This window comes from Ceratotherium simum, chromosome 17, assembly GCF_057802395.1.
Source record: "Ceratotherium simum simum isolate JZ-2026a chromosome 17, ASM5780239v1, whole genome shotgun sequence".
Taxonomy (NCBI): domain Eukaryota; kingdom Metazoa; phylum Chordata; class Mammalia; order Perissodactyla; family Rhinocerotidae; genus Ceratotherium; species Ceratotherium simum.
The window spans coordinates 20,102,669-20,119,495 of record NC_141916.1 but is presented as its reverse complement, the minus strand read 5'-3'; the positions used below and the strand labels follow the sequence as shown (position 1 = coordinate 20,119,495).

At 40.4% G+C, this 16,827-nt stretch overlaps 1 protein-coding gene and 2 non-coding genes across 8 annotated transcripts in view; all 3 read right to left on the bottom strand.

Annotated features, from left to right (window-relative positions):
- The window catches only part of KANSL2 (KAT8 regulatory NSL complex subunit 2), a 59,746-nt gene that overhangs the window by 28,657 nt on the left and 14,262 nt on the right, over nt 1-16,827 (bottom strand). For 4 of the 6 annotated variants that reach the window (XM_087442480.1, XM_087442475.1, XM_087442476.1 and 1 more), the window contains 2 exons: nt 13,243-13,362; nt 11,762-12,542 (listed from right to left, as the gene is read on the bottom strand). The exons of 1 other annotated variant lie outside the window; for it this stretch is intronic. In XM_087442480.1, the coding sequence (XP_087298606.1) occupies nt 12,411-12,542; nt 13,243-13,362 (252 nt within the window). In that variant the 3' untranslated portion in view covers nt 11,762-12,410. Of the gene's footprint in view, nt 1-11,761; nt 12,543-13,242; nt 13,363-16,827 lie in introns of those variants that run through there. One more of the 6 variants, XM_087442477.1, reaches the window with a different exon arrangement.
- LOC147914741 (small nucleolar RNA SNORA2/SNORA34 family) lies at nt 12,766-12,903 on the bottom strand. The gene has a single exon (XR_015555033.1). It is a non-coding gene; the product is annotated as a small nucleolar RNA SNORA2/SNORA34 family (small nucleolar RNA).
- On the bottom strand, nt 14,195-14,327 carry LOC147914740 (small nucleolar RNA SNORA2/SNORA34 family). The gene has a single exon (XR_015555032.1). It is a non-coding gene; the product is annotated as a small nucleolar RNA SNORA2/SNORA34 family (small nucleolar RNA).

Here is a 16,827-nt window from a genome sequence, read left to right as displayed (position 1 = left end):
GTAAGCCTGACATTGCAACCTTCACACCTCATTCACAGTCTCTTGCCAAAGTTGTTTCCCTAACTATTTCTTGTAATCTCTGGGCATCTTAAGACATTTCACTCCATATCCTGGTACATGGGAATTCCCTCCACACCCATCATCAACAAATCAGAATACCATAGAGCTGAGCTGTGAACTAGGGAAAGGTAAGGAGGTGAGCATTCTAAAACAAGAGTACAGATTGCCACTAGGTCCAGTGTTTAAGAGATAATGCAAACGTATATACTTACATTTTTTAAAATAGAAGAATATATCATAAATTTATATAAATTATTACCTATACAGTGAAGGGGAGACAGACAAGAAAGGCAAGAGATAGAAGTTAGACTTCTTTAAATATGCTTTGTTTTATAATTTTGACTATGGAACCATGTAACATTTTACATAATTATAAAATAACTAATTTTTAAGCAACCCCTAAAAACATAAAATAAAATAAAAGCACCTAGGTGTTTATCTATTTGGCAAAATAATCATACAGGAAGGAACTATTCCGAAGTAACTTTAAAATAAGAGTCATTTTACTGAATATCCCTAGTAAGATCTACCCTAAGGGAAAAGAACTGCAAAAATGTCTTTACTATTTTCAATAATCATATTCTGGTGATAGTGTTGATATTATTATTCTGAAACTTTTGTGTTTACATGAGGTGTAATTATTATAAGGTATAATAAAGCAAATGAGCAATTAGGTTATATTCTAATTCTATAATCCTTGGTGTCCTTGAGAACAGAGATGGCTAACATGGGAAAAAAAATGTACAGATGTAAGACAGAAGTTGTTAAAACTCTTTAATCCTGAATTTGAATTAGAAGTGTCATATGAAATCATGACAGATTCAGATTATATCTTTTTGAAAATAGAGAAAAAGAAATATTTCTTATCTCTGTTCACTGAAAAGGTCTAGAAATAATGACCAATCCAGTAGCAATGGGCATCCCTAGCACTCAGATTGTGAAACACCATCTCCTGATAAAAAGGAACCAGGGCTCCTCGTAGAAATGAGTGATTCTGGGTTTGGAGGAGGAAATGAACAGATAAGCCTAAACATCTTGGCATCTAAATAGCAAAGAAACTATCAAAGACTACTGAGGTCACATCAAAAGCACTCAGGAGTCAATTTAAAGAACATCCCTCTGTGGGCCGGCCCTGTGGCTTGGTGGTTAAGTGCGCGCGCTGCGATGCTGGCGGCCCGGGTTCGGATCCCGGGTGCGCATCGAGGCACCACTTCTCTGTCCAGCCTGAGGCCGAGTACCACATACAGCAACTAGAAGGGTGTGCAGCTGTGACATACAACTATCTACTGGGGCTTTGGGGGCAAAAAATAAATAAAATCTTTAAAAAAAAAAAGAACATCCCTCTGGCCAAAGATAGGACAACTTAATAAGGATTTTAACTGTTAATAGACTAAAACACATCAAAAATACTTAAATAGATAAGTTCTTATAATTTTTAAAACTCTATTTGACTACTTTCAGAGGTTCCTAATGAACCAACTCATTTCAAAAAATAGTAAATTAAAAAAAGGAATTAAGCATTTATCCTGCCTTTCCTATGCAAACCGTACCACTGGATAATCACATAGTAGATAAGGAGAAATTTCTCTTCATATAAGTTTTCCAGATCATAAGTGAAGAAGTAATAAAGTCAGAATTACAACATTTTACAACTCCTAATGAATCAATAGATCTAGGATTGAGCATCAAATGGCTGCTATCATCACAAAAAGAGAGACAACAGACATTATATGCCTCCTGAGGGAAGAAGACAATACAACCTATGAAGTAGACTTCCCAAAATAATGAACCTGAATCTGATCAAGCCTCTGGACCCAACTGACAATTTGCAGAAAATACAGAATAACATGTTAAACTACACTACAGAGATGCAATGAGCTAAATCCAGACAGTGAAAACTGTACAAGACAATCTATTTTCTTCCACAACAAAAACATAATTAGGAGAAGATAAAAAGGGTAACATATAGAGTAAAGGAAACTTATAAGACATATCAACTAATCATAATGTGTGAACTTTAAATGGATTCTGATTCAAATAATCAACCTATATAAACACACATACACACAGCCTAGTGAATCTGAAAAAGGTTAGATAAGTATCTTAAATCTTACAAGAAGCCCCAGTGGTCACGGTGGAGATAAACTGATGAAATCTAAAGGAATAACAGCAATGGAAGCCAGAAGACAGTCCTGAAAGAAAACAATTGACAAGCCTAGAATCCTATACCCAGCAAAAATATCCTTCAAGAATAAAGTCAAAATAAAGAAAAATTCACACAAAAACTGAAAATGATCTAAATGCTTCAGTTAAAAGACAACTATTAAGAATGGATAAAAAAATAAAATCTGAGCCAGCCCTGATGGCCTATTGGTTAAAGTCCTGCGCTCTCACAGCTTCAGTGGTCCGGGTTTATTTCCCAGTCGCAGAACCACACCACTCATCTGTCAGTTGCCATGCTGTGGCAGCAGCTCACATAGAAGAACTAGAAGGACTTATAACCATGCACTGGGGCTTTGAGGAGAAATAGAAAAAAAGAGGAAAATTGGCAACAGATGTTAGCTCAGGGCAAATCTTTCCCTGCAAATAAATAAATAAAATAAAATCTAACTATATGCTGTTTACAAGACTAACATTGAAAACAAAAATACAGAGAAGTTGAATCAAAAATAATGGTAAAGGGGCCAGCCCGGTGGCGCAAGCGGTTGAGTGCGCACGTTCCGCTGCGGCGGCCCGGGGTTCGCCGGTTCGGATCCCGGGTGCGCACCGACACACCGCCTGTTAAGCCATGCTGTGGCAGCGTCCCATATAAAGTAGAGGAAGATGGGCATGGATGTTAGCCCAGGGCCAGTCTTCCTCAGCAAAAAGAGGAGGATTGGCATTGGATGTTAGCTCAGGGCTGGTCCTCCACACACACAAAAAAAATAATAATGGTAAAAAAAAATACATGCAAACACTAATTAAAAGAAAGCCAGTATATATATATTAATATCAGGCCAAATATACTTTAAGGCAAAAACATTATTAGATATAAAAATAACAGATTTATTTGAGGTAGGAAGAAACAATAAAGATAAAACACAATTAATAAAATAGACAATAAAAATCTAACAGAAAAGAATAACTCAACCTAAAGTTGGTTAGTCTTAGGAAAGACTAATGAAATTGATAAACATCTGGAGAGGCTAAGAAAAAGAGAGGATGCACTGATAAAATTACAGGAATTCTCTTTTTTTCAAAAGAGAATCAATAAATATGATTCAGTCTTCAAATAGATAAAATTATATTATAAACTATTTTGTAATAAATTTAAAGATTTATGTGATATGTAAAAATCCTAGAAAAAATATAACTCACCAAAACTGATACAAGAAGAAACAGTAAATTTAACAATCATGCACCATTAAATAATATGAATCAGAAAACAAAAATCTTCCCATAAATAAAACTCCAGCCCCACATGGTTCCATAGGCAAGTTCTACTAAATATTCAAAGAAGAAATAATTCTAATCTTACACTAACTATTCCAAAAAATGGAAAGAGATGATAGACGCCCAACTCATTTTACAAGGGCAGCATAACCACGATAGCAACACAAGAAAATTTATAAAATAAATCCAGGAATACATAAAAAGAATAATAAATTATGACCAGTTGGGTTTATACAAGGAATATAAGATGTGTTTGAAATTAGAAATAAATCAATATCTTTCAACATCTTAGAGATTAAAGAAGAAAAATAATTATCTCAATAGACACAGGATTTTTCTGATTAAATTCAGCATCAATGTGATTTTTTTTTAATTTAGCAAACCAGGAATAGAAATTTGTTAATCTGATATTATCTACGAAAAAATCTTCATCAAATGTTTTAAATCCGGGTCCTTCTGAATCCAAATGCCATGCACTTGGTCAAATTTTATTGTTTCCTTTTCAAATAAATCCAAGAAGTTGAATATGGCTGGAGAGTTAACAGGTAAGAGAAAGAACATTTCTTTGAGATGACTGTCAGGTAAGTAAGGTCAGATCATGGAGTCTTAAATGCCATGCTAAAGAGGTTGTTTTCCTAACAATGAGGTACCACTGAAGGCTAGAGGTTGGCATAAGCAGTGGAGTAACCAAATAAAGTTTGTTTCAGAAGATCATTCTGGCTGCCATATGGATTAAAGAAGGGTAAGACTTCAGGCTGGGAGACCCATTAGGAGGCTGTTGCCTTTCTCAAGAGGGAAAACAAGGGGTCACAAATTCCAATGCTTGTAGAAGCCAGACATGTAACATAAATGAGTGAAGCAGGCAGGTTTTAAGACAATATGGAGTGGTGGGAACTGTGGAAAATGAAAAGCAAATGCCTTGTCTAAAAAAGACACCCACTATTCAGCTCCAATCAGTTGTTTTCATGCAAGAATACTGCCCAGTATTGCTAGATCTTCCAAATTTTCAAGAAAATTTTAATGTGATTTTTTTATTTTCAAAATTATGCAAAAGAAACCAACCAAATATTGGCCAAATCTGGTGCAAAAGTCACCCGTTTGCAACCTATGGCTCAAAACAAGGTAATGTCAGTAGAGATGAAGGGGACAAACTCAAGGGATATTGTGAAGGAAGAACTGTGATAATGACCAATAAGATGTGGGCAGTAGAAAACAGGGATAACAATGGATGACTGCTGGGCTTCCAGTTTAGTCATTGGGTAGACAGTATGCCATTCACCGAGCTGTGAAACACAGGTAGAAGAGCTTCAAAGGACAATCAGGTAGCTATAGCTAATCGGCAGCAGGAACATAACACTGGGCAAGGAAATAGAAGTCATTTTCAAACTGTACTCCTCAGTTCTCCACCCACCACCCCCATCCCTAGAACTGTGAGTCCGCTGCATCAGTGACGCCTGGTCAAAGCAGAAGGGCACTGGAACCAAGCAGACTAGGTCTGAGAAAGGTTGGTTAGATACACTGATCAAATGGAACCATCCACAGGGGCTGAACAGTGAGGCCAGGTGGTATTCCCTGATGACGTCAGAATGGCGACAGTCCTGGTGACCTGGGGTTATAACCAGGGTAGCCAATCACTGCAGGCTGGGGGATCTGGGCAGCTGGGCCAGCTGGGGACCCAAAGCATTAGGAAAATGAAAGAACAGGGAAACCGGAAAATATTCTCTCCACTTAGAGAAAGCTAGATTTCAAATAAGATTGAGATTATGACCTCTTGCCCATTACATCATTCCTGGTTGTTGCAATCTGAAGGCATCGACCTATCTTTATCCCAGACACATATTGGTCACAAGGCTTCCTGTGAGAAAGAAGGAAATCTTGCCATTTGCAACATGGATGGACCTTGAGGGCATTATGCTAAGTGAAATAAGTCAGACAGAGAAAGACAAATACTGTATGGTCTCACTTATATGCAGAATCTAAAACCAAACTCAGGGCCGGCCCCGTGGCTTAGCGGTTAAGTGTGCGCGCTCAGCTACTGGCGGCCTGGGTTTGAATCCCGGGCGCACACAGACGCACCGCTTCTCCGGACATGCTGAGGCCACGTCCCACATACAGCAACTAGAAGGATGTGCAACTATGACATACAACTATCTACTGGGGCTTTGGGGGGAAAAAAAAGGAGGATTGGCAATAGATGTTAGCTCAGAGCTGGTCTTCCTCAGCAAAAAGAGGAGAATTAGCATGGATGTTAGCTCAGGGCTGATCTTCCTCACAAAAAAAAAATAAAATAAAATAAAATAAAACCAAACTCATAAAAACAGAAAAAGCAGAGAACAGATTGGTGGTTGCCAAAGGCAGTATGGGTTGGGAGCAAGGAGAGTGTAGGGGTTGGGGGCATGGGGATGGGTGACGGTGGTCAAAAGGTACAAATTTCCAGTTATAAGATTAGTAAATTCTCCGGGCCAGCCCCGTGGCTTAGCGGTTATGCGCGCGCTCCGCTGCTGGCGGACCGGGTTCGGATCCCGGGCGCGCACCGACGCACCGCTTCTCCGGCCACGCTGAGGCCATGTCCCACGTACAGCAACTAGAAGGATGTGCAGCTATGACATACAACTATCTACTGGGGCTTTGGGGGGAAAATAAATAAATAAATAGAAATCTTAAAAAAAAAAAAAAGATTAGTAAGTTCTGGGGATGTAACGTACAATTAAATTTTAAAAAGTAGCTAGGGCCGGCCCCGTGGCTTAGCGGTTAAGTGTGTGCGCTCTGCTACTGGCGGCCCAGGTTCGGATCCTGGGCACGCACCGACACACCGCTTCTCCGGCCATGCTGAGGCCGTGTCCCACATACAGCAACTGGAAGGATGTGCAACTGTGACATACAACTGTCTACTGGGGCTTTCGGGGGGGGGGGAAAGGAGGAGGATTGGCAGTAGATGTTAGCTCAGAGCCAGTCTTCCTCAGCAAAAAGAGGAGGATTAGCACAGATGTTAGCTCAGGGCTGATCTTCCTCACAAAAAAAAAAAAAAAATAGCTAAAGGTTAAGTAGGAGAGCCAGAGGGGTTCCTTAAAAGGAGGGCCTTCCAGCCCCATGTCCTAGTGGTTAAGTTTGGCGAGCTCCGCTTCAGTGGCCCCAATCGTGGGTTCAGATCCAGGGCACAGACCTATACCATTTGTCAGCAGCCATGCTGTGGCGGCAACCCACATACAAAATAGAGGAAGACTGACACAGATGTTAGCTCAGGGTGAGTCTTCCTCAGCAAGAAAAATAAAATTAAATTAAATCGAGTTAAATTAAATTTTTTTAAAAAGGAGGCCTTATCTGCAACATAAGAGCAGACAAAGCTCTGGAGGACCAGGCTGAGAACTTAGTAAGAGTTGAACTCCAGAGAAGCTTAAATGCTCAACCAAGATTGTACTGTTATGCTAAGGTCAGGGGCCTGACTAGAAAAACATGAGACCCTAAAATATGGGATGAAGACATCTGGGTGGAAGCCTATGAGAATACTGGCTCTGCAGACTTCCCTAAACCCTCAGTTTGCAGAAGCAGCCCATCACTCTCTAGCAAGAGCTAGCACTTCCCACATGTGAGAACTAAAGGGGGCCCTCCTCACAAAACACGTGTCCTCTCCCTCTCCCCAAATCTGCCTCCACCTCATCTCTTGGCTGCCAGGCCAATAACTAGCATAATCCAGCTAGAAACGCACTAGGCCTGATAAGGGAGGAAACTGGACCCCAAAGAAGCTGTAAGAATTAGCTAGCATGTACTGGTAGGAGCCAGGGGAATACCCTTGGAACTGGATTTTGCGGGTGCTTGATCAAAGGACCAGAAAACAAGACTGGATAAGCAGGAAGTCATTGACTTGGGAGCACTTTCTCAGTACACAGGATTTAACACCTTGGCAAGGACCCCAGGGAATGGGGCAAACTCACTGCTAGGATGCCTCTCAGAAACCTGGAAAAAATGATGGCCAACCGTCAGCAAAATGAAAATGCCTGAGTTGCCCTGGCAGAAGACAGAGGAAGGAATCAAAAGGTGCAGGGAAAAGGGCATGCCACAACGGGTCTATTATGTGAGGCCCAGAGGACACTCCCATTCACGAAGGCCATCAGGAATGCACTGGTGAGAGGAGCATCAATAACACTAATAAGTTTAATGAGGCTTCTCCTCTGCAGGCCAGGACTGAGCTTGGTAATAGCCACGAAGATGATGGGGCTCCTAAGTAAAAGAAGTCAGGTGGGCAGCACTTGACTGCCAAAAGTCAAGGAACCACAATTATTGTCAAAACACAATTACTGTCAGAGGGCAGCCAACAGGCTGACCCACAGGGAGTTATGGAGATGGTTAATAGAATATAACATTCCTAGAGACAAACTAGATGGGTAGCCACAAGGGTACTGCTTAACATCTACAATCAGAAGAAAATAAGAATGGAGGGATTGGAGACTCACGGTGGTCATCCTAACAAAAAGTTACACTCCTTTGCTCAGTTCCCAGACCTGAGCCAACTTTCAGATTTAGAGCCCAGTGACTGAAGAGACAGGTCCACAGGAGTGAGGACCCTGCACCACTACGACCAGTACATATAGTAATGAGTCCTTTAATACTTCCCTATTTATTTGGGTAACTACACACTGGGGAAAAGGGAATACTCAGTCTTTTCAAGGATTAGTGGACATAGGTCTGAGTCGACACTGATACCCAGAAACCTGAAGTGTCACCATGGTCCTGCATCATACTGGAGGCCCTTCCACCTGCTCACTAAAGGTGGGTACCCACAAGACCAACTGGAGGAGAAAAAAAACAAGCCTGGTTTATAGATGGTGGGGGGGCTCAGTCTGTGTGTGCAAACTATAAATTGTTGGCAGCTGCATTACAGCCGTATCCGGGGGCAGTGTTGGGGGAAAATTTCTCAGTAGGTGAAGATGTGAGCAGTGCACCTGGTCATCCCCTTTCTGTGGAAGGAGAAATGGCCTGAGGTGAGAATATATACAGATTCCTGAGCAGTGGCCAACGGCCTGGCCAGTTGGTCAGGAATTGCAAGAAAAAAGACTAGAAGATCAGACACAAAGAGGGTGAGATAGAGACATGTAACTAGATATGAGAATTCACATGAAATGTGAAGATTTTTTTCTAACACTTATTAATGTCCCCCAAGAAAGCATCCTCCATCGAAAAGGCAATGACCAACCAAGTGGACAAAATGACTTGGTCAGTTGATGTGTGCCATCCTTCATCATCAGCCACCCTAGAACTAGGACAGGTACATAAGCAAAGTAGACACAGTAAGGGATGAAGGCTATGCTGACATGGACTCCTACTTACCAATGACTACTTACCAACTAGCTACTGCCCCCTCCAAATGTCTAACCAGCCAACAAGTGACCAACACTGAGTGCCTGATATGGCACTATTGCTCAATCACACCAACAGTCTTCTTGGTAGTAAGTAGAATAGGCCCTTTCCATCCTAGAAGAGCGAGTGGTACATCCTTACAGGGATACCTATTCCAGGTATGGGTTTCGCCTTTCCTGCTCAGAGGACCTTAGCCAGCAACCACAGGCATGAAACTCCACACAACACAGCACCTGACCAAGGAATCCACTGCACAGAAAAGGAGGGACCCACTGGTCATAGCACATACTTCACCTTCCAAAAGCAGCTGGCCTTAGAGGAAATACTTTGCAAGGATGGGTGCCATCCTTCAAAACACAATATATGCACTGAATCAGAGATCTCTATAAAGTGCTACATTCCACTGAGAAGAATAATGGGTTCAGGACCAAGGGATGGAAGCAGAGTAGCCCTACTTACTACACCCAACGACCCACTGGGGTATTTCCATCTCAAAATTTTAGGCTCTGTAAGGTTAGAGGTCTTGGTCCCAAAGGGGAGAGCATTCTTGCCAGGGGGCACAGCAAAGTTCCGGTTGAACTATAAGCTACTTCTGCCACCAGGGCTCTTTCAACTGTGTCCAGGAAGTAGCAGGAAAGGAGCCTCCATTTTGGCAGGATAATTGACTGATTAGCAGGAGGAAGCGGGGCTTCTTTTATGCAACATAAGTAGGAAAACCCAGGTGCTATTTTAGTTTTCTGTTGCTGCCATAACCAATTACCACAAACTTAATGTGGCTTCAAACAACATAAATGTAATATCTTATAGTTCTATAGGTCAGAAGACCAGCACAGATCTCGCCAGGCTTAAACCAAGGTCTAGGTAGGCTGTGCTCCTTTCTGTAGGCTCTACAGGAGTCCAGTTCCTACTCATTCAGGTGTTGGCAAAATTCAGTCTCACGCAATATAGGACTGAGGTCTAATTCTTTGCTGGCTGTCGGTTGGGGGCCATACTCAGCAACTACAGACTTCTCTGATCCCTGTACATACTCCCCCACATCTCAGAACCAACACCGAATCCTCACAGTCATTTCTCTCTGATCACAGCTAGGTAAGGCTCTCTGCTTTTAAAGACTCATATGATTAGACTGGGCCCACCTGGAAAATACAGACTACTCTCCCCATCGTGAAGTTCTAACCTTAACATCTATACAGTCCTTTTTGCCAAGTAAGGTAACATGTTCACAGGACTCAGGGATTAGAATATGGACATCTTGGGAGATGATTATTCTACCACAGGTGCAGCTTGGTACTCCCTAGCCCAAGTGTAAGTGAACCTGTACAGCAATCCTGGCCTGTGAAGGGCACGATTACCAAAGGCTCAAGACTCCTCAGGAATGTTAGGTTCCCACTCAGGAATATTAGGTTCCCACTACCAGGTAAGCTACCAAGACCTACTGTGATAACCAGGGATGAAAGGAATTCAGAATGTTTACTGGAAAATGAGCACAAGTCGCGGCCCAAAGACAAACTGCAGCAATTGGAGCTGTAATTCGTACCCCTAACCTAAGTTCCTCTAAGGAAGAGAGGCCCCTCTGGAATTATGAACGTGAGTGGAGAAATGGATCTGACACAAGAGGTAGACTGTAGAGGCCATGGAGGTATGCCACCCAGATCTTCCTCCAAGAGAACCCACTATAAGCAGTTGACAGCCTCCAGATTCCTCACCTTTGGATCTACCAAGGTGTTACACTGAGGCCACACTTCCCTCAGGCTGCTGCCAATGACTGAGTACTACAGGGGTACTGGGCCATTTCTTCTAACAGGGGACCTGTGCTTAAGGACTCCATCAAGCAGCAGACTTTCTTGGAGATATGGTACAGACTGAGGCTCTTCCTACCAAACTCTGATGTTTGCCCGTGCCTAATAGAAGCCACAACCTTAGAGAAGAGTAGTAGCTGTATGTGGCCTTCTCAAAACTCACCATCGCTGGGTTTGCAAACTTGAGTGACCACCAGAATTTCCAGGTGCTAAGAATGCAGATTCCCTGGCTTCCATCCCCCCTCCAAAAACAAGTGCTCATGGGCCTGTTAATTTACCAAACAATCACCTTGGGTGACGTGGATGATGCTAGCAGTTTGCAGATTACTTCTTCAAACAGTGGGAAAAGGTATACTCTAATCCTGTTGCAGGAGCAGATACGTTCTTGTTCACAGCTGCATAACAAGTAATGTTTGTCTTTGTGGATAAAGTGTAAAAAGTACTAGACAAGAAAGGAGCAGATATCACAAACTGCAAGAGTTTACTGCAAGACCTGTTAAAGGTGACCTCAGGAATTCATCTGATGGGCCTTCTGAGTTACTTCCAACCATACGTAAACTAAAGCCAAGGTGATGGTGTTAACTGTATAAACCCTATCCCTGTTCCTCAGTTCAATTCTTATAGGTCATCTTTTGGCCTCCTTGTCATAATGCATTATAGTAATAGATAAGTTCTAGCACAGGTAATTTAACCTACCTGAACTTCTATTTTAACCCTACCCTTAGAATCATCATCAAAATGATCTGGACAATTTATGCCTATCTCTGTGATCCAGCATCAGGCCCAATGTCTCTGGAAGTTTTACATATATATTCCTAGCACTAGAGAATCTTGAGATGATAATCAGGCATTAATTGTGAGAAAGAAATGGAAGTGGGAGTAGAGGGCACAGAGAGGAGGGTGAAAAGGAAGATATTTGTAACTTGCCGGCTTTAATAAGGAAGTCCCACCCCTTTCCACTTCTTACAAGTTTTTATCTTATCCTCCAATCCAAAACCAAAATAAGTTACTAAAAATGTATTTACTTCTTGGGATGGAAGTATATCTGTCCTGTTTTCCCTTTCCCATCACAGACAGCTCCCTAAGGACTCCAAAAATAGACATATACTCCCAAATTCAAACAAAACATTACATTTTCATAATATTTTAACATTTATAAGAAACTATATACAATAATTTTTTATTTTAATCTTACATAAGATAGTCACTACAGAAATTTACATAGGTTAGAAGCAAAATAGATGGTTAAGGAGGGCCCAGTCCTATGGGCTATTTTCTTAGAGGTTATAGGTCAGAGTCCATTGGGGGGAGGGGTTCAGATTACCCAATTAAGTGAGAGGCAAGAAAAGGCTAAAACGCAGGCTGTTAGATAGAGATAACCAAACATTAGGACCATCAATATCCCAAAGGTACACAGCTCCCACCTAAACACCATGTTGATTTGTTCCAAGACTTGGGAAATCCTATTATAAAGATCTCTCTCCCCTTAGGCGCAGGCCCAAATACTCTCTCAATCACAGCAGCTCTGACAGGAATCACCTCTCTCTCTCTTCCTTGCTCAGCATGGAGAAAGACACCCAAAACTTTTAGACACTATTGGTCCCTTCCCCCAATATTTGGTTTATGTTTGACTATAGCATACAATAACCCAGGAAAAAAACAAGATAGTCTGGGTTGTCCTTCAGTGAGAGATGGTCAGAAATACTTGTTTAAAGAACGGGAAATTCAAATCCTCCAAAGTCAAATGGTTCCCAAAACAAACTATCAACTGATAGAAGTGGGTTCTGGCTTCCCATTTGCAGTAGCCACTCCACTTTGAGGCAATGGTGCAGAGGCTTTCTCAGAATTTCGAGATCCCTGCGATCTGCACCCATCTCCAGCCATCTGTATCTGGCCCTGTTAAAAGAAAGTCACTTTGGTTAAAAATTCATTCACTGTGGTCTGAAGCATGAATCTGACTTATCAATGCCCATGTATAGTACCAGCAAGAACAAGACAGGAGAAATAAAACAACTATGGGTCATTGCTCGTCCCCATACTTAACTATCCCTGACCCTTGGAGTCAGAAGTTATTACTTGTAGCATTCCTGAGACTCTCTAAATGGGAGGGAGAGTTGTGGGTTGTTTCTTCCAAATGAAATAGCCACTCTCTGTTGAGGTTCCAGAACAGCCAACAGCTCACAGGAAGATAGTCCTTTGGGCCTCTGCTTGAAACCAACAGCTATAGTATTAACTGCTGGTCTTCAGTCAGGGCCACTGGTATCCCACCTAAGTCTCAAAGAAAAAAAACCAAATCATAGAACTTGTCCTTACTCTACGATGAAAACAATCCCAGTGTTGAACTCACCCTTAAAAAGAACAATTTACCTTGATTCCTCATCTTAACCTTTTCTAGTTAGCTAAATAAATTTGTGTCCAGCTGTCTGAGATATGGGGACCACGGCATTAGGTGTCCTCTCTAACGGCCCATCTGGAGAACTGCCATCTAGAGGCACCATTACAGTCTAATTGTGATAACAACCCCACTCCCTGGGAGTACATGCTAGCCAGAATCAGCAGGGAACCCTGTGCCTGGCTGGGGCTGTTCTTCACTTGCCAAAATATCCACTGAGCCTTCAGCAATTTCTTTGACTGAATGATCTTCAAGGGTTAGTGAAGGATCAAAAAGTAAGGGTGAAGGAGGGCACTGCATACCATCACCCACAACATCCAAGTCCTAGGAAAAGAAAGAAAAAGCCTATCAGCAATACCAAGGGAATAATAAGCTCAAGTTGGTATATTTTTTGGCAAACCTCAAAGCAATTCTCTCATACTTCCCTCACCCCTTGCCTACCTTTAATCAAAAAAAGATTTTCCCAGAATGTCCAACAAATGGGATAAGATCCGAAAGCACTAAGAATTTTTTCTTGCCGCTTAATATAAAACACAGACCACTATAGTAGCTTTAAAAAGTGTATTTTTTAAGTAGGAAAACTCAGAGACAGAAAATATAATAGTAGCTACTAGGGGTTGGGGGGAGAGAGGAAGTGGGAGTTATAGTTTAATGGGTACAGAGTCTTTGTTTGGGCTGACTGAAGGAAAAGTTCTAGAAATGGACAGTGGTGATGGTTACACAATATTATGAATATACTTCATACCACTGAATTACACATTTAAAAATGGTTATAATGGTAAATTTTATGTTACAAATACTTTACTACAATAAAAAAATATGTATTAAAAGCATATTCTAAGACTAACTGTAGTCAACATCTAAGTTCACCAGCAGTGAATCTAATAGGACAATCGGTATAATTACAAATTAAAATGAAATACTGCCTTAAAAGAATGGACAATATGAGACTGCTTGATTAATGTCCTAACAGCCACAACGCAAGCCAGTGAGCAAGAGGGAGAAGGGAGAGAAAGGATAACAAACTCAAAGTCCCTCTGAATAGCTAAGAAATACTATTTTGGTTAAGTCCCTGATTCTTAAATCTAACATAGTCCAACTGCTCTGTAAAAAAAAAAAAAAAAAAAAAAAAACACAGGACATTATATTCTACAGACTATGTTTCTTCCAATTGAACTGGCCATTCCACTGGGGTGCTGAATGGCCAACAGACCATAGGAAGACATTGCTCTTGGCTCCTGTTTGAAACCAACAGCTACAGCAAACCACTGGTCTTGATTCAGGGCCTAAAGCATTACAGAAGCTCAGACGATGTTTCAAAATGACTTTCATGCCATCACTATCTAAGAGTCTACTGATAAACTCTCCTTCCCAAGAGTGAAAAATGCCTAAGGGTTTGTACTCCCCTACGCCCAATCCACTTTACAGGGGCTCTATGTTTCCAGCAATGGAGCTTCATGAAAAGCTTAGTTCTCTGCTTTTAAATAAGTCTGAGAGTTTGAAATCCTTTCCCTTTTTTGGTGCTATTCACCAAAAATGAGAATCACATCTTCAAAATAATTACGGAAAAGAATATAATTGAAGAACATAGTGGACTTAAAGCTGCTCAGTTTAAGCAGAAACATAGGGAAAACGACAGTCAGCTCCTAATGTCCATTTCATGTGTTAGAAACTTCTGTCCTGGGGCCGGCCCAGTGGCGCAAGCGGTTAAGTGCTTAAGTGTGCACGCTCCGCTGTGGCGGCCTGGGATTCGCCAATTCGGATCCCGGGCGTGCACCTACGCACCGCTTGTTAAGCCATGCTGTGGCAGCGTCCCAGATAAAGTAGAAGAAGATGGGCACGAATGTTAGCCCAGGGCCAGTCTTCCTCAGCAAAAAGAGGATTGGCATGGATGTTAGCTCAGGGCTGGTCTTCCTCACCAAAAAAAAAAAAAAGAAAAGAAACTTCTGTCCTATCCACAGAAACCACTGTTCTCATACAATTAAGATTATGAATTGTTTTCTCCAATTCTTTTACTATGCACAATTATTATACAAATAACTCGGAATTTAAAAGAACCCATTTAAGTGGTGAGGCAAAAGGTTTCTAAGTCTCAAGATGACAATGGTATGGAAATGTTTTTAAAGGAAAATAGATACTGAACAGGCTTTTCTCACATACTCAGTGTTGGCTGTTACAAGAATTAAAATTGGGAAAAGGAACCTAAAATAAGAAAGGAAGAAAGTGTCAGCAGAAATGCCTATCATAACAGGAATATTTAGAGACGTAAGTATCAGGATGCAAGACAGAATCCACATTTTGTTCTGATCTCAAAAACAAAGCTCAAAAACCACACACACAAAAAGCAAGCAAGCTCAAAGTAACAGGATTAAGGTATTAGGTTGTTCCTTGCCAAACATCCTTGGATCAAAGCACAGAAAACAGGCAAGTGTAATATCCAGAATGAAACGCTGAATTTTTACCCATACTAATATCAGATACCTGGTCCTCCCATAAGTAAAGTTACCAGAAGTTAACAAGTTATAGAAATGATATCTAAGGCAGAACATAAGTAACAAGTTAAGACTGCTTGGTGAAATTCATATAATTAAGAAATTTTTTCCCAGCATAATTTCATATTAATAAATAAATCCAGAATTTATGGGAACACAAAAATTTTCTAAAACTGGATTTTCTTTCAACATTTTCTGGAGAATTTTTACCTCCAAACATTAAGCATAAAACTGTACTTTTTAATGACCAACGTGGTTTATCAAAAGTACATTAATATGAACATAATAGATGATCACATACAAACACGTGATTATCATTTTTAAACCTCTAACAACAAAGGTCCATGCTAAAAACCCACTGAATTCTCAAAAATAAGGTTACTTCTCATACATTCTTTAAAAAATTCATGCCACAAATAAGGATTAGGATTAACAGATTTGATGAAATATTTTAAAATATTTTTTAAATTAAGATTCCTTAAATGTCAGTTTTCGCCTATGATCACATCTTATAATGTCTAATATTTTGTGTATCTCTAAAGAGCAAACAGGAATATACTCTTCAAACATATTGGAAGTCATATTTTCTTAAATCTAGATTAGCAAAGATTTGAGAAAGAAAACACCATTTTAAACTAATATGGCAAAAACAAGCCAAGGGGGAAAAGCAAAAAGGTCAAAACAGAAATGGTTCTAGAAATTAACAATCAGACAAAATAAAAGTTAATAACCTAGTACATAGGGTATTAAACCTACAGAAAACACGTGCTAGTTTCTACATATGTACATTAATATTTGAAGAGAATCTGGTGATGTAGTGCTTATTAGGTTATTTTTTAGACCCTATAAAGTTGCTCTAAGTGTTAACTGTTACTAAGTTTAAAAAAAATATAGCACTTCTCTGGGTTTTCTTCACATGTAATAAGAAGGGAAATGGACAAAAATCTGTCTTTATCAATCTAAGGCTATCTATTCATTTACTCTCTTCAACATGTCCACATTGGAAAAGTTTAGGAAGTGATGGAGTATATAATCTCTAAGGTCCCTTTCTAGTTTTCATATTCTAAGAAGCTGTGTGAAAGAAACTTTTTAAAAAGCAATTATAATCAAGATTATAACAAAAATTATAATTTTATTATAAATGAAGTAATGAAAATCAAAAGTTTAATAAGCCTACAGACAGTATATAACCAAGAGAAAAAGCAAGAGAAATTATGAAAAAAAAAATTGGTATCAGTTTATTCTTAACGTCACTTTTTCAGATATTACTCTGTCCGGATATCTTTTTTAGTGACCA